Raw genomic sequence first — 21,914 nt, 5'->3', positions numbered from 1 at the left:
TCGGTATCTGGGAGGGCTCAGGAATGCGGAAATTGTTGTCCTAGACGTAAGCATGGATGAAATATAAGAGGTTGTTCGCTCCACCCCTAGCAACCAAAAAAACACAGACAACATACTGAGAGGAAACTTCTGGCTATGTCCGGAGACATAGGCGTAGTTTACCCATGCAACTCAAAGTTGTGGCTGTAAACAAAAATTTTCGGCCTTAGATATTAATAGCATTATAAACAACTAAATGTCGCAGTACACCGTGCTTTACAGGTATACCAACAGTACTTGTGACCTACTGGGTCTGTGTGACTGTGTGACACAGTGTGTGTGTGCAGCAGAGCAATTTAATAAATGTAGCTGTGGAATTTGACGCTACTTCCATTCACACTCCTGTCACTTCACCCTGCACCTGCTGGTGCAGGGTATCTGCAGGGTCATACCTGCAGAATACCCAGCAGGTATTCTGGTATTCTATTTGTGCATGTCTGGCCTATCAATAAGACATATGTCTATCTTTTGCAAGTGACCCATTCAGCAAAAAGCATCAGTCACAGATGTTCACAACTTAACCTCTTTCTGTCTGGAATAAAATAGTGAAACTAATCAAAAAGCATTTTTTTAAGCAAGAGTTTTCTTCTGTTTTCCTAACAACTGACATAGTATGGCAAATTTACACTTAACAATTTGTTATTAGGAACAGTTGAAGGAGCAGTGTGTGGGGAGGTAGAAGAGATGTCATTAACTTCATCATTTAGTGTAACTCCGGAACATTCCAGAAAAAAACAGCTGGGATAGAGATGACTGGTATGGCACGTGTTGTCTCCCTCTAGTGGCAAAACATTAATGTTTACCCCAAAATCTACAGTTTTATGAAGTCAGTCAAATATAAGCTTATTTGAGTGAAGATTTGGGATTTGGACTTTCCATGGCCTGCACCAATCCTACCTGCACCCTGATCACATACTTTTTTTATTTGCACAGCAGATATCATGAGAGTCTCTCATTGGTGCTTCAGTTTAATGAGGGTTGAAGGGCAAAATGACAAAATGTTTTACCTGCCAGTTAACTATCACATTCCATCACTCCAGCAGACCTTAAACCATTGAAACACATCCACACACTTCCTATTTAGGCTAACGTGGAATTAAGGCCAAGCATTTTTTCCTAAATATAGACACTTGTGTGAGTTGTAACTCAATAAGAGATAATAGAAGAGCTTGTGTTGAGTCTACCGAACTTGCCATTGAAAAATGTAATCTTGTGAACTAAAACTATTTTAAGTGAAGAGTCTACAAACCAGTATGCCATGTTTGTCAACCCTGTCCCTTGTCAGTCACCCTGTCAATACTTCTATGCAGCCCTGGTGAATCTGTGTCAGGATGCTGGTTTGATTGTCTTGCCTGAGTTGAAGTGACAGCGCTACACTATGCCCTCTCAGCCGTTCCACCTGGAACAGCCAGACAGCAATGCCATCCGAACCAAACTGAAATCCCCCCCTCCCCCGCCCCCCTTACACGTTACTTATTTTAGATTCTAATTTAGTTCCGCTGTGATTTATGTCTAGATCCTAAGGGGGGGGGGGGGGGGGGGGGGGGGGTGCGTCATAGTCTCTCCAAACATAGATGACAAGTTTGGGAGAGGCATTTCACGACTAGAGGGAGGAGGAATATAAGCAGAAGTGAAACAGTGGTGGGGAGAGTCTCACACAGAGTCAAGGGATCTGGCTGTGTTGCTCTGCTTCAGACCCTCTACAGACCAGGATGAAGAGTACATCACGGAGGACCCTCTCTCTCGGGTCTGTGAAGCAGGTAGCCCACAGATGTTCATCAGTACTGGAAGCCACATGGCTCCAGTCTAGTTGGCTCTTCAAAAAGGATAAAATAATAATAATAACAATCTCTTATGATGGCATTTAATTGAAAGCAAACCAGTCTCAATGTTAACATACAGTCTCATCAATTTATTGAACCTAAACAAATCAAAGAAACATGTGCTAGAAATCATTTCTTAGAACGTCCCCTGTTTAGGCTGGAGATCGTTCATCCCATTCAGAATCTATGTTCAGAGTTCACCAATTGTGTGAAGGAGAACAAATCACTTGAAAAACCAATTGTTCCCAGAGGAAAGACAATAAAAAATGGCTGTTTAATGATTAAATGTATTTTGCCCATTTCAGTCTTTCCACACACTGGCCAAGGCCATGATTGCCTCAGTGCAACTCTACTGTATATTTACATTAAAACATGAGGTTGGGCACCATTGCCTGCATCTGCTTCAAATACGAATGGTGTGCTTAAGTGGTTATTGGTTTTACAAGCATAAGATAAAGGCATTCATCATTCTGTCTAAAGGGTGAGTGTCAAGGTGTAATAGCATTTTGAGAAACCGTTGAGTTTCATGTTCACATTATTTCAAAACAGGAATTTTTCCTCAAGCATGTACTGTATGATAAAAACATGCCAGGAACTACTAAATAATGAAGTAAGCTTCCTACAAACCAAACATAATCAAGACAGTACCAAGTGTCCAAATGCACAGCTATATTCACAATCCAGAAGAGTTTTAGCTGATGAAGAAAATCCCTGGTAAACACACACACACACACACTCCACATACACAGACACCTCCAGACACACACACCTCCAGACACAGCCTTGACTCATCTCTCTCTCATCACCCTGCAGACACTACAGAGCTTCCTCTTTATTAATGCCCCCTTTCCATAAATTCTCCTTCCTTCCCCTAACTTTTAAATAATCGCAGACATACAGTTATCAATCACGTTAGCATCTGTCTACCAGCGTATGAGTGAATCTTCACAAATGCACTTCTATTAACAGATGTTCCTTGTTCAGCTGGTGGGCATGGTAAATGCTTGCGTAAGCAGATCTTTAAGGAACTGAGATATAGATGAGATGCTCACATATTTTTAAATGAGGAGGTAGGCCTTGTCTAACAGAACCTTGCAGGACTTCCACTCTGCAGTCAATTATTTACACTGAATTTCATTATGCTATACAAATACTTTTCATCCTCATCACTATAACTGTAAACATATTCATAAATTGTAGGCTATCCATTTGGCACGTTTAATGATGAGTAAACTAAAAATGTTCTTGGATCTGAGTGTTCTTTGATCTGCATTACAACAATGGTATCACTGCATTACAACAATGGTATCACTGCATTACAACAATGGTATCACTGCATTACAACAATGGTATCACTGCATTACAACAATGGTATCACTGCATTACAACAATGGTATCACTGCATTACAACAATGGTATCTTGTACATTTGTATTTTTTGTAATATTTGTATTTTTATATTGTAATTTACGGCAACTTATATTTTATTTTATTGTATATTTTATTCTATTCTAATCCCACTTAGTACTGCTAGTTTATGTACCCTTAGTATAGATAGTCCACATATTTAAATTTTAGGTATATGTTTATTGTATGCACCTTCCTGCCAAAGCAAATTCCTTGTCTGTGCAAACTTTCATGGCGAATAAATCCCATTCTGATTCTGATTCTGATTCTTTAACCTCTCTGAGCCTGTTGTACCAAGTGTTTGTACCTGGCCTGCATTGGGAGGCTTATGCTCACAGAGATCCTGTATGTCATATCCACCTCTAAACCTCTTCAGTTCTGATGGCAGCTGTCTCAATGACTGTGTAGATTTGATCTACAAATATGTTCCACAGTCAACAGGTCATACCGACTGTGCTTAAACGTCACCCACGCCTGATTGATGGACTTCAAGTCTTCACTCATATGACACTGATTTATATATATAAATATAGTACACCCTTAGGAATATTACAGTGGGTAGGAAACTGGTCATGAGGAATAATCAGGGTGAGATCATTCCTTTGGAAAAAGGAACGCGCAGTAGCAGGAGCATGAAATGTCCTACATCCATTTATGTAAGAATGCTTCTCAGTGTTGGAAATAAGATACTATTGGATTTTATGGTTGGTTGTAAATATTGAAGATATGTTAAAGAAATGCTGTTTCCTGAATAAATTCCATATATTTGAGTCTCAGAATGGTAAAAGTAAGTTCAATTAAATAGATATTTCATAAAACTGCAAATAAAATTAAATCAATTACATGTTACAAAGTTACACATTTTACCTACTCTATGATTATTGTAAATCGGAGAGAAAGAGTAATAGATGAGCAAGGAGAAGGAGTAGGAGAAGCCAGAGCTGAGATATGTTGAGGTCTTCTGTTATTGTACTAGTGTTTCTGATGTACTAGCGTGAGTGAAGGTAAAATGTTGCACAAACCAAGATATAATTGTATAACTGTTGTTAATGTAGACTATTCTCCTATCACCAACACAAGAAACCTGTTCTAAAGTCGCTCAATAGTTTGACATGACTGGGTAGCTAAGTTCAACTGTGTTGACTCAAGACACGTGATCATGTTTGGTTTATGTTTTCTGTGGTGGGTGTGGATCCACCTATGCATCCTCCAAGGGGCTCGGGATTCATTTCAAACTGACATTTACACCCTGGTGAAGAAGAGCTCAGCAGAGCCTCATGACAGTTTAATGAGTGTTGAATACAGGTGCCTGTGTTTTACACTGGATCCCCTGACTCTGGTGGGCATGTTCAGTGGTGTAGTCTAGGATAGTGGGAATACTGGGGATACAGTCAGTGTAAGGTTGGCCTGACGTGTGGAGGCCCAATGGAGCATCGGAGATACCAGAAGTTTGTTGTATGCCACACAAGGAGATCCAGAAATCTCAAAACAGAAATCTCCCAAACACAGTGTTTAGCACAGCATAGCATGCCTCTCTTTTGGATATGGAGTAAGTATTTTAATAGGTGGTAAAACGGATTTTGTAATCATTTGCAGTCTCACACACAGACACACTGTGGTGGGATTTGCTGTAAATATGTACTTGCATTGATGCAAGGCGACTATAAGACAACTGAGCGAGACTTCAACATAAACACGCACCCATTCTTCCGCAGACGTAAAAAGCCTTCAAGCTTAGGGTGTTTGAATGTTTACTGCCAGTCGAGTATGCAGCAGAGCCCGATCCCAGCTGAGAGACTCTTCTCACACACCAATGCACACCTGCTCCGCTCACAAGGTTTCCCTGCACACAATGAGGCTCATTGATGAAGTCTATTATATTTAGGCTACACATTTAAAAAACGTGTATTTATACATAGAAAATGCGTTATGCTTGTTCAAGAACCAATTTGGGACTATAGATTTAATGGTACATTTTCATACTGATTTGAAGAGGTGATTTTGATGGAAGTTATTTATTATTTTTTTAAGAAAAAAAATGGTTTATTGTACAACTCCATTTCGTCCATGCACTGTGCTTTCGAGTGCCGCTGTCACTCACTCTGGAGGACTAAAAAGTAAATGTACAAACTAACGTCCAATGAGAAGTAGTGTATTTAATACGTCTCTATTATGTTTGGAGCTTCTGGTGTCAAGGCTTATCGTTGGTTTTCTTACCGTCAATGCTACAACAGCGAGTCTGTCATTCATGTAGTCCTACTCGACTTAGCTTTGTCTTTTTCCCGGAAAATCTTCGAGCGTGAAATGTGACACCGTTTCCATGGAAACAAAACAACTGAACTTCCATTTATGGACATGGAAGTGAACGTCTATGCGTGCAGTGCAAATACGTTGTGACGTACTGCAATGCACGTTCCGTGCCCTACATTCAAATTCCCTTTACCGTGTGAATAGTGGAACGAAACCCATTCCCATGGGTTCCTATGATCTTGTTGCTCCCTCTAATTAAAAATATATAATTAAATCCTTGGAGTACGTTAGTTTATAAATATAAGAGGAATTTGTATGTAGTGCAAAATCGTCAGTGTTATGACTGTGGAGACAAATTGGTCAACAAACAATATAATTTATATATTTTTTATTAGTCATTTTTTGTGTTCTATGTTTTGCATCTGAACAACAAGTTTCAACTTCGGAGGTAAAAAAATAAACTATATCGTAGAATACATCTTAATAAAGTACATGGCATGATGTTTTCATGGAAAACTTGAAAGAAATATCACTTTCACCTCATACAGTAAAATGATGAAACTGTTCACACATGACTAAAACTGTAATTCCATTTGTTATAACACAATCTGTTCACAGTGTCCACACGAACCACAATCTATTTTCATATTACACTTAGGGCTGACAACATACAAAATTGTACAACCTCTTTGAATCCAAACGTTCACATTTGCATGCAATTGATATAAGGACAAACCAATATCTCTTTCAAGAAAAATAGCGCATTTGCTGGCATTGCACCAATTAAATCTGGAAGAAGTCAAACACAGTCACAGTTAACTTTTAATTTCATTGATGTAACCTTTGGTGGTTAGGATTTACACAACAGCAAACAAACATTACAAAACATCATTTGAAGGAACCATATAGACTGGTAAGTTGTTTTTGAATAACTGTATAACATATCCGCATAACAATTGCATAACAGTTTTACAAGGCTAAAAGTGTGGGAGAATGAAGACTATCTTTTGTGAACTCTGACCTCCCCAGGCTACCTTTGAGGCCATCGAGGCTCTCTGCCAAGAAGTCAATCTCCGAGCAGTTGAAGGAGAAAGCAGAGCGGTAACTGCTACAGGTGGGGCTGGAAGACACAAACGGGGTACTGAGGGGTTCAAGGTCATTTGCCACTGACTTATATAGGGTTTCCCAGTCAGAGACGCAGAAGGGGCCTCCAAGGTCAATGTCAGGTACGGACACAGCCGTTTCTGAGGTATTCGTCAGCTCTAAACTTGGGACCAAGTCCTCCAAGTCGTCTCCCCTCAGGTCCTTCATGGGCTCCTCTATGGTGGCAGTGGCGCATAACAGGATGTTGGAGTTCCCCAAGATGGCCGTTGCAGAAATGTTAGGGGCAAAGGCTTCCATGTCCTGCATCAAGGGGCCCTCCAATGCTACACTGCCCTCTGGGAGTTTGCTGTGATCTAATATGGAGAGTATGTGAGGGGAAGCCGGAGGGTCCTGTAGCATGCTTTCAATATCGCCATCGACGTTGGACAGTTTGCAGGTGGGTTGGTGGGAAGCTAGGATCTGCTCCAGTCTCTCTTTTTCTTTCAGGAGGTCGGCTATCTCGGTCTCCAGTGCAGTTTTATCATCCTCTAGCTTGTCTGTTTCCTGAAGGGAAAAGCAGATACCCGGATAAAGACTTGTTAAGAGGAATAGCTGACAGAGAGTATTTGATAAATGCTGCCCATCAAATTCTTGATTGGCTTTGGTCAGTCTGACTTGATTGAATGATGTTATAAATGTGATGTGAATATAGAATTAAGTATAAAATAGCCTCACGTTTCAAAAATATAATACTCTTGCTATTTGTATCTGCCTTTTCAAAAGATGAGGGGACATACTTACAGCTTGTAAGGTATCTGTAAGCTCTCTCCGTCTATTGCGACACTTGGCTGCAGCAATCTTATTCCTCTCCCTTCTGATCTTCCTCCTCTCATCTTCCTCTGAGGAAGGCTGAATCAATCACAGAAAAAGGAAATATTTAAATACGTATACAGTCTGGCCATCTCGTCTGGTCTTGAAGTTGGCACGGAGATATATTGGCATGGACAATACATCATTTTTCCGCAGTGCATGTGGTTCAAAAACACCGTCGTAGAAGATTCGAGTGCGTGCTGTCTTCAACACCAGACTGCGTTCAATGCGTGCGTTAAATGCTGCACTGTTGGCGTGGTCTAGGCTATAAGCTTTTCACGCGTAATCACTATCGCTCTGTATACAACTGTATTTAAGACCGTCGCCTATATTACATTTCGAATTAAAAAAGTACCTGTTTTTTGTGTTCCTTCTTGCCTGTGGACTGTCGTTTGCAACCACCAGCCCTATGAGAGGACTGTACAGCGCCGTGCACTTTCCTTGGTTGATTGCGGCCAGGGGAGGGGGTGTCAGATGTGAGGACTGTCGGCTGCACCATCCATTGCAAATCCGGGGAGGTAGAGATTGCAGTCACAGTGGGAACAAAGGTGGAGCTTGACGCACCTGTTTCTGCACAAACATCCTGCAAATAAGGCATAAACAAACCGTTCACTTCATATTGCCATTTCAGATTGATCATTATGAAGGGGCTTTCGTCGGATGCGTTTATCTTTGACCTTCATTATTGTGCGTTAAGTAAACGCATCAATCATTTGAGTGAGAATGTCAACGATGATCAGATAGCAGCCTAATGGCTGATGTGTCCACAAAGAAAGGATACATGTTTCCATTATCATCAAAATCGATCAAATGTGGATTTTAGGATAACTTCTGACGTCGACATTGACGCAAGAATCAGTAATGCACAATACATAAAAATACGAATTGTGGCTGGCTATAACAATTGTTCATCGTTATCTTTACCATTTTAATACATACATACAATCTATTTGTGTCTTAATTGGGTCGTTATCAGGTCTCCATTAAAACAATACTAAAGGTCATGAGAAAGATTATAGACGTTTTAATTGGTATACTCAGACATTTTATCGTTGTCGCTACCGATTGGAATGACAGGTCAATACTTTGCATATTTTCTGTCAATGGAGGCGTGCATTTTAAATCGGAGGGTGGAGATCAATAACTGTCAGTGATTTAACCAGTGATATAAATTAGGCATGCAAACTAGGCTACAACAATTTTTTTACAAGGAATATTCAAAGCCTCAGGGTTAGTTATCCTATTTATTTTTGACGGTTTTCCTGGAACATTAACCGAAATCTGTAAACAGGCTTGTACCTTCTGGCTCGTGCCGTCCGTAGATGATGCGCTAGAAAGCGAGTCTGGAGAGTTCTGGCTGCACGCGGGGGTGTCCCCAGCAGACGATGTCGTACTACAGCTGGACGATGAGTCGTAATCAGGGCTTGAGTCGGGATACATCTTTTCCCCAGGTGGCAACTGTTCTTCTGTAAGTAATAAAATACCTATTTTGCTGTTCTGATTATTCAGAATTCACTATCAGTGTTAGAGGTTCACGTACATGGTAACTGTTCAGACAGTGGAAATCTCCTCCTTTTATAGTGAGCTCGAATTTTATGAATGAAATCGGTGTGGTGAGACAAAACCATTTCAAAAAGAGGGGAGGCTGATGGAAAGGAAATAAACAGGTTCATTGTTGCAACAAAACAACTTATCTGAGTACACATTATATAAGGCAGGTAAAACGGTTTATCTTTATCTGAACGTATTACATATTTCAAGTGTTACAAATTGAATTCATGTTTAAATTACATCCCCCTTCAAGAAAACGGTGGATGAAATCCCCACTTTATGAATGAACTACGTCACCATGCAGAATTTGCATTACGTAGCCTATACGTTCATTTTGTGCACACATCGCTACATTGAGCACATAGGCTACTGTCATAATAATGACTAAACTACATAGTAGTCCCCGTTAACGATGCCAAATTCACGCACGTATAATGTGTTGGGCTACCTTAAAGCAGTACCTTTGTAATTTCAAATAACGTCACAAAACATTTCCATGCATTCCAATGCAGTTCCACTGCAAGATGTAATTGTCTTAAGCCAGCGTCACATATAGCCTACACATAATATACATACAGTGGATTTTATTTTATGTTGTGTTCTAATCATTGCATTATAAAGCTGGAGATGAAGGACTCATTGGATTCACTGCCAAATATTGCATTCTTGCTATACTAGCCTGTAGATGTATGCATGGCCTGTATAGCTATTATAAATAGTTCATGATGATTCGAACCGAAATTATGCCATTTATTTCTAAAAGTTATAAATACCTTGTAATTATGCTATTACACAGCCAGATGGATACAGCTCCAGCAACAGACTTGTCGCTGTATTGCGACAGCCAATCACAAAGAGGACCGCTAGGACCATATATGGTATATCCGGTTCACATGGCCGCACAAATCCCTCTATTTCAGCTAGTGCTATGTCGCTCTGTTTCAAACGAAAAGAAAAACTAAAGTAAGCAGGATTGCAATTACAACGGATCAATTATTTTAATTATTATAATAATATAAAGGCCACGGATCTACGCTATAGCACACATTACAGCACCCATTTAGCCTACTTGCGTTCAATGGCTGTTTAGGTTGTTTAATGAATAGAGTGCATACTCAAATATCGTGAATTGTGGACGAGAACACCATTGTTCAAATTCTATGACCTCACAATGCTTTCAAATGAGACTGCAAAGTGAACTCTGAAATACTAGAGCGGTGCTCTTCCCAGCAGTCACGCCCCCTTGGCCCCTTTACTGGCATGTCATTAGGGTGGTCGTTCATTAGGTCGCCTTTGGCGAAGAAAGGGGCGAAAATTAAAAGATAAATATAGACCCTTATCACTTCACCTCAAAGAAATGTTTTAACTTGGGGTAACTTAAGACTGAATGTAAGAAACTCTCTGAAGGGGTCTATTTTAGGAAAAGGATGACATCAGAGCTTGAATCAGAAGTGTTCAACTGACAGATCGAATTCGGTGTAGGCTAGTTATTAGGAATTACGGGGCGGGGGTGGGTTCTGAAGAGCAGAGAAACAAACACGTTTGTATCACTGATGCTATTTATTTTAAACGCTACAAAGGTTAACGGGAAAACTACCATTTGCCTAGCCTACTTGATGAAAACGTTTGTCCAGAGACAGTAGCCTACAGCTATGGCTACAATGCATAGGCCTAAGTTTATTTTGCTGAGTACTGTCTAACTAACTCAAACCTGTTGCCACACTCTTTTAGAACAAACATTGCGATTATGCACTTTAGTCAAATGTTCTGAATAAAGCTCTTGCCAATTCGTTTAGATACCTAAACAAACAATGCCCGTGACTGCGGGAAGGGTGTCCCATTCCACTTGCTCAGCTCCGAAAAGAGCTGTGCAAACTGAGAGCGTCACTGACGCGAAGGGGTGGGGCGTTGCCAGGGCAACTAAGAATGTTCAACAAAACATGAACCTGGGAAACGCTGCTTGAAGTTAGGAAACCAATGAGAACGCTGATACTGCGAATTCAGATAGAGAGTCGAGACAGCCATTTTGGATACCAATACTTTCCATAATATGTAAATAATAATATAATAATGTAATGTAATCCAATATTTTTTGTACAATATTATTGTAATATTGTAATTTTTTAAAATCAGAAATTGAAAACCCTATATTTTGGCAATATATGGCAAATCCAGCCTATTGGGATTTTAGTCTGAAAACGTATACAAATAAAGCATGACTCAATTATGAATCTAATTCAATTTTGAATTGTAAATGTTTCAACTTACTTTAAGTATTATTGAACATAACCTGCTAAATGACTAAATGTAACCTATGTAATGAAATATAATTTAAAAAAAGGCCCTTTTGTTTTTGAGATGGTGCAGTTATATTTTGATGAAGTAAGCAAACCTGTAGCATTCCTGAGGGAACACCTTTTGCTTGATGAAATAAGGAGAGGCTACGAGGTCAAACCAATACAATAAAAAAGAACACACATTTCCTGCACACGCCCAATACACGTCCTTCTCAGGATTGCGCGCGCACAGGTACACACATTGCTGTTGGGCAAGACATGCGGTACAGGAATGTTGTTGGGGCTTGAGAAATTAGCCTCCCTCTTTCTGTGTAGCATAGGGCCAACATTTTTGCTCAGTTTGTACACAAATGGAAAACTACCACGACATCTGCGTAGCTTGAATATATAAATCATCTTACCCCAGTAAATACACCAGAATGCACTGATAAGCCTGGTCGTAGAATTGGCTAATGTTTTTTCTCTTTAAAACTTCGAACTTCGAATGCTTTACAAAACTAGTTCTCACATACTACTTTAGTAGCAATAAGGCTATGTAAGTTCCACTGTCTTATACACTTTGTTCAAATCCAAACCATTGATGGAAAACAAGAGTTACAGACTACACATTTTTCAAAATATGTCATGTTAGGTATATTAAATTCATATAAACATGACACCTGTTGCCATTTTTGACCATATATCGTATTTGTCCCATGCTGTCTTCACAACAACCTCTTGTTTTCTTTACGTAACGTCACATTACTGCGTTGACTAGACTATCCTCCCCTTCCAATCAGGGTCCGCCTTTTTCACAGGATACGTACCATATAAGGCAAATTACGTATTGGGGTTCCCTTCTGGAACGTTCCATGTTTTAGGAATGGGGAACTCGTAACTTATAGACATGCACCTCGAGACAATCATTCACAAGAAAATCATATTTAAGGACACAAATTTAGTTTTATTCAAATAACTGTGCTTTACTACACGCCATTAGCATTCGTCTTTTGTAGATAGATTATAATGTTTTGACTTGTTTTGTCGTATTCCCCTCCCCTACAAAGATGGCCCCACCTTCTTCGCGTCAGTAGGCTTTCCTCTGCTGAAAAAAAGGAAAGAAAGTCCAGGCTATATAAACCCAGCGAGCAGTGAGAGATGATAGTCTAACTTTGAGCAACGTAGAAATCAGCACGACAACACGGGACCTAAACTCAGGACTTAAACTGTCAAACTTGCCATAGGAACACTTTCTTCGAAGACAACATCAAACCTTTCAACAATTTTTTTTAATTGCGAGTATTTTCGTGATCTTCTGAAACGATGATGTACACCGCTTTCAACACAGATTGCGACTCTTCATCCCGCTGCAGCACCGCTTCTCCAGTTGGTGACAACCTAGCATACTACCCTTCTCCTGCGGGATCATATTCAAGCATGGGATCTCCCCAATCGCAGGTATGTTTATCAATCAAATGCGCATTGCTTATTCAATTGAAGAAATAACACACACATTTATGCTGAACCTACCAGAACCATAACATCGAAAATGATTGATTAATCATTCTATTATTTTGAGTAAGATAAGCAGAATTAGATGCATCAAAAGTCCACTATAGTATGTCAAGCTGATTGAGCATTAACTCCTATAACAAGGCACGCAATCTTCATTCACCAAGAAACTCCAGAGAGATGTTTAACGTCATAGCTTACATCACGGGGATATTTATAGACCACCCTGCTTTATATAGACCACTGGCTTCATTCATATGCAGTGCATTGCTTCACCCAATGTCTCCAATATATTTATGTCCTGTTCTGACCAGCTTTTCCCTTCATTCCCTACAGGACTTCACTGACCTGACAGTGCAAAGTGCCTCCTTCATCCCCACAGTCACAGCCATCTCTGCAAGCCCAGACTTGCAGTGGATGGTCCAGCCTCTTATTTCGTCAGTGGCCCCTTCTAACAGAAGCCATCCCTACAGCTCAAGCCCCAGCCCATCCTATTCAAGGGCAGCAATGAAGTCCACAGGCAACAAGGGCCACGGTTCTTCCAGGAGGAGCAAGATGGAACAGGTAATTATCACATCCAAGAACTGGCAGTGAGTTACACAAGAGGGAGTGTCCCTGTAAATATAAAAAGAAGCCCAGTGTCCTTTAAGGTTACATATGACATTGAGATAGAATCAAAGAGTGGAGAAATAATGTGATTGTTTTTCTTTTTGCCAGGTTTCAGCTGAGGAGGAAGAGAAAAAGAAAGTCCGCAGAGAGAGGAACAAGCAGGCAGCAGCCAAGTGCCGCAACAGGAGGAGAGAGCTTACCGACACTCTCCAAGCTGTAAGTATTCAAATGCACAATCCAGCGAGACTTATTGTATATTTACAATTCATCTCCAGCTTTAAAAACAATGTTAATTAACAGCCAAATTAACAGTTCTTCTCCCTCTTGATTGGCAGGAAACTGATGAACTGGAGGATGAGAAGTCAAGCATTCAGAACGATATTGCCAACCTACTGAAGGAGAAGGAGAGGCTAGAGTTCATCCTCGCCGCCCACAAGCCTATCTGCAAGATCCCCTCTGACCTGGACTCTGGATTCCACACTACTTCCCTCTCTCCCATCGAGCTAATCCCCCAGCCCCAGAATACCATTACTGTGGCACCCACCAGCCAGGCCACCACCATCTCCACCTCCATCTCCCTCTTCTCCAGCAGCCCTGTCCTCTCCAATGCCTCTAACACCAGTGGTGAAGTCAAGATGTCCGATCTGGACTCCACGCTCGAGGAGTCTCTCGACCTGCTGGCCAAGACAGAGATGGAGACGGCGAGGTCGGTACCTGAAGTGGACCTGTCCAACTCGCTGTACACCCAGGACTGGGAGCCCCTCTACACCTCTGCCAGCAATGACTTTGAGTCCCTGTGCACACCTGTAGTCACCTGCACTCCCTCCTGTACCACCTACACGTCTTCCTTTGTGTTCAGCTACCCAGAGGCAGAAACCTTCCCCACCTGCGGTATCGCCCACAGGAGAGGCAGCAACAGCAACGATCAGTCCTCCGACTCCCTCAGTTCCCCCACCCTGCTAGCTCTGTGAAGACACTCTTCCTTTCAAAGCAACACTTTATCCAGAGCACATGTACTTGATGTTACGTAGATGTGCAGATAACAAATCGCAGGGCTATGGACAGGACTTCTACTACCAGGAAGCAAATCTGTTATGGTTGTTATCATTATGATTTGTTCTTTATCTGAACTAACTATATAGGCCTACTTGTCTCTTCTTATGTAGCAAGTATAAGCATGTTTTAAGTAATACCACCTAATAGTCTGAGTTTACAAAATAGACAACTTATATTTCATTTTATGGTGCTAGATAACCCAAGTTGTTGTAGTGTTGCTATATGTTGTTCAGAGCAATAGATATCTAGAGCTATTTTGTTTTCTGATTGATGGAATGTGAGAGTATTGTGTTATTTAAAACATGATGTGCTTTAACCATGGTCTGAGTGATGTAACTTAGTATGAAAGTTTTCTGTGAAAACGTTAGTGTTTTTAATTTATCAAATCTATTTTTTTACATAGTGTTAAAAGGGAACGAAATGCAAACTGTTGATCATTGTTTGCAAACCTTGTAACAAAATAAATATATGACATTTAAATATAGACTATTTTGCGTCAAAATTGTTGTCTGAAGGCCTGTCTTCCTTGGGAAGAATGCAGCCAAATATATTCCAGAATAATCTAGCCTGGCTACAACCATGGACCGTGAAATGCCTGCTGCGCTATCTTATCGACTCTGAAACACCCAACCTTTCAGGGGAAATGGCATGGAATCGCTTTACTTGGGGGCAATTAAACGACTGTCTAATATTAGATCTCCTAAGAGACAGTGGTCTATTTCTCCTGCACCTCACAGCGTTGGCTCTATTTATTGTTCCGTCTGTTGCCAAGGTTGACTACGCGTCAGAGCTCTTACGTCAGTGCGTTCTTTTCCATTTTTTACACCCTAACGCTAGTGGGCTGACGTTTAACTTCCGTGACCAAATAAAGATTTTGCTTCTTCTCCCAGTTCTCAAACATCGACGATCAGAAACGTTTCAAACGTACTAGAATTATGGCTGTATAATGTGCAAGAGACTGAATTGTCTGAAATGTGAAATGTTAGCTATAAGTCTTGCTTGAATATATCCATAAACAATACTTCAAAAAACAAGTCACAGTATTTGCCAGGCCAAGTAGTAAACGATTGTTATTACTGATAACCTACTTCATATTGCCCTTTTGGAATTTTAGTCTGTCTCACCTGTCCGTTTCTCAAGAAAAAATAGGATGATAGAAGATGGGGTAACAGTTCTACTTCATTTCAAATTCTTTCCTTTTAAACACTATTCCATATATTTTATTTATTATTCTGTTATTCTTAGAACTGTACAAACGGACAGACATTTACTTGGGCCAAACTGGGTGTCTGGGTTAGGAGTACAAAGGCTAGTAGCCTGCTGTTTTTTCAGGGTAAAGTGATGTTTTTAATTATTGATATCAACCAATCCTTGCATCTCTTTGCTGATGCTAAAAAGGCACTTTAAAAGTACATGAGATGTTTTTTGTTTCTTTTTGTATGTGTTTTGGTACAAAACATATCATTCATCATACAGTTTTGTAGTTTTGTATGATGAATGAATGTTTGTTTTAGAATGTATGGTTTCATGTTTTGTCAACACTGCAACCAGAAATAATTAATGCTAATCAAGTATGATTACCCAACCATTCTGAAATTGAATGGTAAAATGTCCTTTTAAGGTGAGCTAATCATTCATGGTTAAGGACCATACAGTCACTATTAGCTCTTATTTCCATCTGGTCTGAAATTTCCCTTGTATAGATATAATTGTCACAGACATTTGCTCAATAACTCTACCCAGGAAATGTGTTGTACGTGTCCTTGTGCACAAAGGGCGGAAGTAAACACAGCATAGCTGCCTTTGTGCTGACTGTTTCAGGCCTGTATGTTAGACACACCCTTTTTGTGCAACACTCCTGAGATCACACCCGCTGTTGCACTGCACTCACTATTGCATCACTTATCTAGATTCCTCCTTACTACAATTTTTCCAGGGAATTTAGTCAGATAGCGAAAAGACTGGTACACTCTGAAAATGTAAAATTACAGTAATATTGATCCTAGCCGAGAATCTATAGCAGTTCATAATTCTCAACCCACTCTACTTAATAGGCAACCATTTTCTATGTCTGTGTGAGAAAAGCACCCAGTGACCCCGGACTCTTGTTTCATAAGCATGTTTCAGTGGACTCTGAGTGGGCTATTCAATGGCTGTTCAATGTTCCCTCACACAAAAGATGTGCTTCCCCCTAGCTTTAGTGATGCTCCTACATGTGATAACTATGTACCAACTTTCTCTATAAATACCACTTGGCAGGCCCTGGGAGATGGGGCAGTTGCAGAAATAGCAGGTGCTCGCTGCTTCTTTTAACATCAGCATCAACAGCAGTAAAATTAGAACACTGTGACGCCAACCTGCGTTGGTGCTCCTACCCAGGGGAGGAGGCAGGCAGCGTACGCCTGAGAAGGAGAGCGGAGAGAAAAAAAGGAAAAAGGACAAGGAGTGTGTGTGCGTGAGAGAGGCTGGGAGGGAGACAGAGAGAGATGGAGAGAAAGAGACGATGAGAAGGAGGGAGAGAACATGCGGGAGAGAAGGAGGTATAGGGAAAGAGACAACCCTGGCTCAATGAATTTGTTTAGTACAGTGATGACGGAGGAGCCAACATGCCATGACAACAAGAGCCCGATTTGGATTGCTTCCATTTTCACGGAAAACTGCCATTTCTTGACTCTCAAGTGTGCAGATGTTTAACGCTTTGGAAATCCAGAAATACAACCTAATTTCCTGCCCTATGCTGTGTGTATGACAAACAACAGTACAATTCACTGAATGTGTTTTTTACACATAGGCTAAAGCAATAAAAATGTCAAAAAGTTATATTGGAAAAATCAATTTCTGATGTAATGGTGCACATATGTCAATATGAGATGGCTGGGTCAAAACGTCATGTTGACATTCACCTTTGAGGCCATGTTTTCTATACTGTCACAGGGATAGGACAATAAATGACTATCCTGGATACTGATACTTAAATACTGGATACTGATGCTTAAAAAACCAACACTGACAAACATCCACTTTGCATTTCCAATCCACTATCAGTGGCAGGAGGTGTGCTATTCTCATTGTATCTACAGCATGGGTAATAAAGTCTCTGATCCAGATAGTGAAAGCCCTTAGATTTAGGGTGTGGAGCCACACTTGCGTCATTCTGTCTACCTGCTTTTTAAGGTGCCATATTCCTTAATGTCTGACCTGGCTAGTGACGCAAGCAGGCTTGTTACCTTCCCTCTTGTGAAAATGGCGGGTTACACACGTTTTATTTAGAGAAGTTCACTACTTCAGCACAGTCCTTCAGGGAAATCCAGTAAAATATAATTAACCATTTCTCGGCTGGGTAAATTGACGTGAAAGTCGGTGAAGATAGGACTTCGTGTGTCAGTATGATGACATGCATTTCTGAGTAGTTATTTAATGCACTAAGGAATAATACTGAAGGGGAATCTCTGTCCTATGATGACTGCTTACTCTGTGACAGACTGCTAAGCAGAGAGCATCGAGTGCCGGATCGCCTCTTGGGAGCCAGTGAGGGGATGTTTCCCTGGAAACTGGACAGCTCTGTCAAACGTAATTGGGTAATCCCTGTGCCGCTGACAACAAAATAATAGCCTTGGGGATTTCTTAATACCCCAGTGAACCCTGAATATGATATTCCTGTTCTCATACGGTTGAGGATTAACCCACACTGCTCTGGCTGTAATGCAATGTAGAACTGGGAAAATATTTATCAGTATGGGAACAAAATAAAAAATAAAATAGGCATAGTTTCTGTGAAATACCAATTGCACGCAAAAACATAAGAAAATAATACAGCTTCTGTGCAGTGGAGGCATGTTAGATATTTTGCCATGGAACAGACATGTTCATTTTATGGTAACTTAATTTGAAACAAGACACAAAATGATAACTTAATAAAAAAAAGGCTTTGACTTGAACTGGAAGACGCGGTGTAAACCTAGTCTACATTCATTGTCCGTAGTACACCAGCAGTCCATAATATTTGTTGGACTTGTAAGTGTTGCAGTTAATCTTGGCAGTATTTCTGGGCACAGTCAATAACAATTTTTGTTTTCTAAAACCATGCACATATCCCTCCTGAACAGCGGTTGCGCTATTGAGCTGCCCAAGCCCGTCAGTTTGATTTGCGGTAGCTAGTGTTTATTTCGGCTAGCTTGCTGCTTGCTAGTAGCTAACAGCCATGGCTCGGTTCGTTTTCTTACTGCTTTTACCGGTTCTCATTGAATCGGTATTTTCAATTTCATTCTTTATACCAGTTAACTCCAGGAAGTGTTTACGAGAAGAGATCCACAAAGACGTTCTCGTCACAGGGGAATACGACATTTCCGAACAAGCGAACACCAAAACAAACCTAAAGGTGAGTTTGGTGGCAAGGATGGCGCAAAGCCTAGCTAGCTTAGCAGAATATGGTTTAGTTGGTTGTTAGCAATCTAGAGCTAATCTATTGATTTAAACCAGCTAAGCTAGCTCGCACTAGTGGGCCCTGACTTAGCTAGCTAGCTAACTATGTAAAAATACCCATTATCTTGCTATTTTTCAATTAAAGAAAAAAAATCTAAAGTAGCTGAGTTACATTAGCTAGTGAGTGACATCTTAACAAGCTGCGTCCAATTATTAGTCTGTCTTTGCTATTGCTATTAAGCTACTGAGCTAGCAGTAGCACTAGATGTTGAGTCGTCAGCTAGCAAACTGTGTTGTGGGCCTGACGTGCCCTTCCTGGTTTTAACGTTACAGTGACTTATGCTAGCTATATGTCTCTATGTTTTCGTCTGTTAACTGTGGATTAACTGGACACTCATTATATGGTTATATGCAGGTCGCATAATAACGTTTAAATACGGTATCTCTGAAATCTGTGTTGATGGTGATTTACTTTTGGCAAATGTGCCTCTGTCTGTTCTGTCACTGGTGAACTCTTAGGATGTTACACGTCAGTCTTAGCCCAGTTTGCCCAACAAAAATGTTAGCTTGCTTCCCACACAGCTAGCTACGTTTAGCAGGCTAGCAAGTTACCGTCCCTAATTAGATAAAAAAATATGAAAGAATGAAAAGCAGGTAGGTTAAAAATAAATAACTATCACTTTCAATGAAATGAGATTTACTTGTTTGATTTGTGAAAATATTGGGTAGACCCTTAGCTTCAAAATATTGGGCAACGTGCACCATCTGTTAGATCATTGGTTTACAGAATGTTACTCTATATATCACTATGGGCAATTGGGCATGTATTCATTTTGTAAGTAAAGGTCAACTATATCTAAATGATCAGTTGTCTGCTCGAATACGGATGTGGTTTACTTCGGAAGGGTATCAAAAGATCTCATATCAAAAGTCTTAATATTTTAGATTACAGATTCCTCGACTCACACCCTGTACTCCAAGGAAGATGCCGCGAAAGGAAAGTTTGCCTTTACTACGGAGGATTATGACATGTTTGAGGTGTGCTTTGAGAGCAAGTCTCCAATGGGTGAGTAGACATGCAGTCAGCCATTAATTTGTTGTTAGAAAATACTGGTAACTGCTGATTATTTAAATATATTCAGTTATAGAGCTTTGACACTTCAGTCTAGTAAGTTAAGGACAATATTTGTCACGTGTAGTGCATACTGTATTTGAAGATTCTTTAAGCCAAATGAACAATTCAGGTTGAATGTGACCACAATTTAGTCTTTAACTTGAATCTATGTCTTATATCAAACAGGAACTGGGAGGGTCCCAGACCAACTGGTCAACCTGGACATGAAGCATGGGGTGGAGGCCAAGAACTATGAAGAGGTGAGTAGTCTAGTTTGAATAAGATTTCTTTAAATGAAGGAAAATTGCTGCTTGGCATTTTAATTTGACTTACTCCTTTGTATGTGTAATATTTATAAAATATTATATTTATGCCACATCACGCATATGGAGAGAAATGAATAGGTACATTATTCCCTTTCAAAATTGAAAATGCCAGATGACTCGATTTTAAGAAGGGGGGGGGGGAGCTGGGAAGCCCTCTAGACTGAGAATCGCAATCCGCCCACAGATACACACACCACACACGTTCTGCTGAGTGAATTCCAGTTAGTGAGTGGGCAGGAGAACGGCAGCGTATTGTGTGAATGTAGTAGGCACGCCTGTGTTGGTGGATGTACTATACTGGGTCAGCCACATGCTTACTTATACAAGTACGCCTGAAGGCAATGGCGTGTTATAGTAGACAGCAGAACAAATCTAGTGCCAAGACGTCCAACATGCATGCACAAATGCCTACCAGTTACACAACATTTGAACAGATTGTTCTATTGGCTTGGATCTCTCCCAGATGAGATCACTCATCTGTAATTACTTTTTTATTTGTCAAGTTGGCAAGCAATGATTAGAAACTTGTTGAACCAAATACTTTATGTATCGGGCCTCACATATAAGCTTTGAACTTGTGAGAAGATGAAACATCAAAGAACAAACTGTGTGTTCTCTTGGTTACTTTATAAAAACAGAATCAGTTTGTCCTTGGCATAGATTGCAACATAGTTTTAGAAACACAGGAGCTCAAGAGGGCCATCTACTGGACAAAAGGTCATAGCATATTTAATTCAAATACAGTTGGCAATTATATACTGTTCCCTACTGACCTTGAAGTTTATTTTTTAAGGTTAGAGGGTGAGGTGGTGAGTCCTTTGATCTAATTCACGTGAAAATGATGTGTTGTTGATTGTTGGGTCTTCTATCCAATCAGATTGCTAAAGTGGAAAAGCTGAAGCCTCTGGAAGTGGAGCTCAGGAGACTGGAGGACCTGTCAGAGTCCATTGTGAATGATTTTGCCTACATGAAGAAGAGGGAGGAGGAGATGAGGGACACCAATGGTAGGAATACTGAAGGTCACTCACAACAAATGTATCAAGCTCTGATAAAAGGGAAACAACTCCAAGTTCTGTTTTGTCCCCTGGGCTGATTGTGCAATGATTAAGACAACACCCCAAGCTCGAATGAATTGAATTACATTGCTGATATTTCTTTCTATTCATTTCAGAGTCTACAAACACCCGTGTTTTGTACTTCAGCATTTTCTCAATGTGCTGTCTGATTGGCCTGGCCACCTGGCAGGTGTTCTACCTCCGTCGCTTCTTCAAAGCAAAGAAGCTCATTGAGTAGAGTGGCCCCCACCCCCAGAATTGCCCCAGGGGAAGCAGCCAGCCATCGTCGCATCCCCCCCCCATCCACCCACCTCAGACTACCTTCAGCAACCAGAGTTATTGAAGGGCGCAACGCTAGTTTTAAATGGTGTGAAAGGGCACAATGGGTATCAGTCCTCTGCAAGTGGAACACCTATGTGGAGATTTAGTTTTTTGGGATGGAGTGTAGCTGATAGAATCAGACAGGGGTATATGTACAGTATAGATTCAAATCTTAAAGGATAAGTGAAATCTAACTTCTGT

The 21,914-nt window shown here is 40.5% G+C and overlaps 3 protein-coding genes across 3 annotated transcripts; 2 read left to right on the top strand and 1 right to left on the bottom strand.

Annotated features, from left to right (window-relative positions):
- Positions 1-6,208: 6,208 nt before the first annotated feature.
- On the bottom strand, positions 6,209-8,911 carry si:ch211-153j24.3 (protein c-Fos). The gene is made up of 4 exons (XM_067242091.1): positions 8,771-8,911; positions 7,827-8,054; positions 7,403-7,510; positions 6,209-7,165 (listed from the first exon to the last, which is right to left on the bottom strand). Exons 1-4 carry the CDS (start codon positions 8,909-8,911, stop codon positions 6,488-6,490), a joined length of 1,155 nt encoding a protein of 384 aa, XP_067098192.1. The 3' UTR covers positions 6,209-6,487.
- A 3,550-nt stretch (positions 8,912-12,461) lies between these two features.
- Positions 12,462-14,964, top strand: fosab (v-fos FBJ murine osteosarcoma viral oncogene homolog Ab). Its single transcript, XM_067241877.1, has 4 exons — positions 12,462-12,756; positions 13,147-13,374; positions 13,528-13,635; positions 13,755-14,964. The coding sequence occupies exons 1-4, from the start codon at positions 12,622-12,624 to the stop codon at positions 14,388-14,390; spliced, it is 1,107 nt and encodes a 368-aa protein (XP_067097978.1). The 5' UTR covers positions 12,462-12,621; the 3' UTR covers positions 14,391-14,964.
- A 3,674-nt stretch (positions 14,965-18,638) lies between these two features.
- Positions 18,639-21,845, top strand: tmed10 (transmembrane p24 trafficking protein 10). The gene is made up of 5 exons (XM_067242339.1): positions 18,639-18,853; positions 19,843-19,963; positions 20,198-20,271; positions 21,215-21,341; positions 21,509-21,845. Exons 1-5 carry the CDS (start codon positions 18,677-18,679, stop codon positions 21,628-21,630), a joined length of 621 nt encoding a protein of 206 aa, XP_067098440.1. The 5' UTR covers positions 18,639-18,676; the 3' UTR covers positions 21,631-21,845.
- The last annotated feature ends 69 nt before the right edge of the window (positions 21,846-21,914 follow it).

This window comes from Osmerus mordax, chromosome 8, assembly GCF_038355195.1.
Source record: "Osmerus mordax isolate fOsmMor3 chromosome 8, fOsmMor3.pri, whole genome shotgun sequence".
Taxonomy (NCBI): Eukaryota; Metazoa; Chordata; class Actinopteri; order Osmeriformes; family Osmeridae; genus Osmerus; species Osmerus mordax.
This window is presented reverse-complemented; position numbering and strand designations above follow the sequence as displayed.

Excerpts from the sequence above, each read along its gene's own strand:
- si:ch211-153j24.3 (XM_067242091.1), bottom strand. The coding sequence starts at position 8,911 with ATGTATCCCGACTCAAGCCCTGATTACGACTCATCGTCCAGCTGTAGT. Across the intron at positions 8,055-8,770 it reads CGGACGGCACGAGCCAGAAG|GATGTTTGTGCAGAAACAGG; the intron begins GTACAAGCCTGT and ends CCTTATTTGCAG. Across the intron at positions 7,166-7,402 it reads TTACAGATACCTTACAAGCT|GAAACAGACAAGCTAGAGGA; the intron begins GTAAGTATGTCC and ends TTTTCCCTTCAG.
- fosab (XM_067241877.1), top strand. The coding sequence starts at position 12,622 with ATGATGTACACCGCTTTCAACACAGATTGCGACTCTTCATCCCGCTGC. Across the intron at positions 12,757-13,146 it reads TGGGATCTCCCCAATCGCAG|GACTTCACTGACCTGACAGT; the intron begins GTATGTTTATCA and ends CATTCCCTACAG. Across the intron at positions 13,636-13,754 it reads TTACCGACACTCTCCAAGCT|GAAACTGATGAACTGGAGGA; the intron begins GTAAGTATTCAA and ends CTTGATTGGCAG.
- tmed10 (XM_067242339.1), top strand. The coding sequence starts at position 18,677 with ATGGCTCGGTTCGTTTTCTTACTGCTTTTACCGGTTCTCATTGAATCG. Across the intron at positions 18,854-19,842 it reads ACACCAAAACAAACCTAAAG|ATTACAGATTCCTCGACTCA; the intron begins GTGAGTTTGGTG and ends TTAATATTTTAG. Across the intron at positions 21,342-21,508 it reads GGAGATGAGGGACACCAATG|AGTCTACAAACACCCGTGTT; the intron begins GTAGGAATACTG and ends TATTCATTTCAG.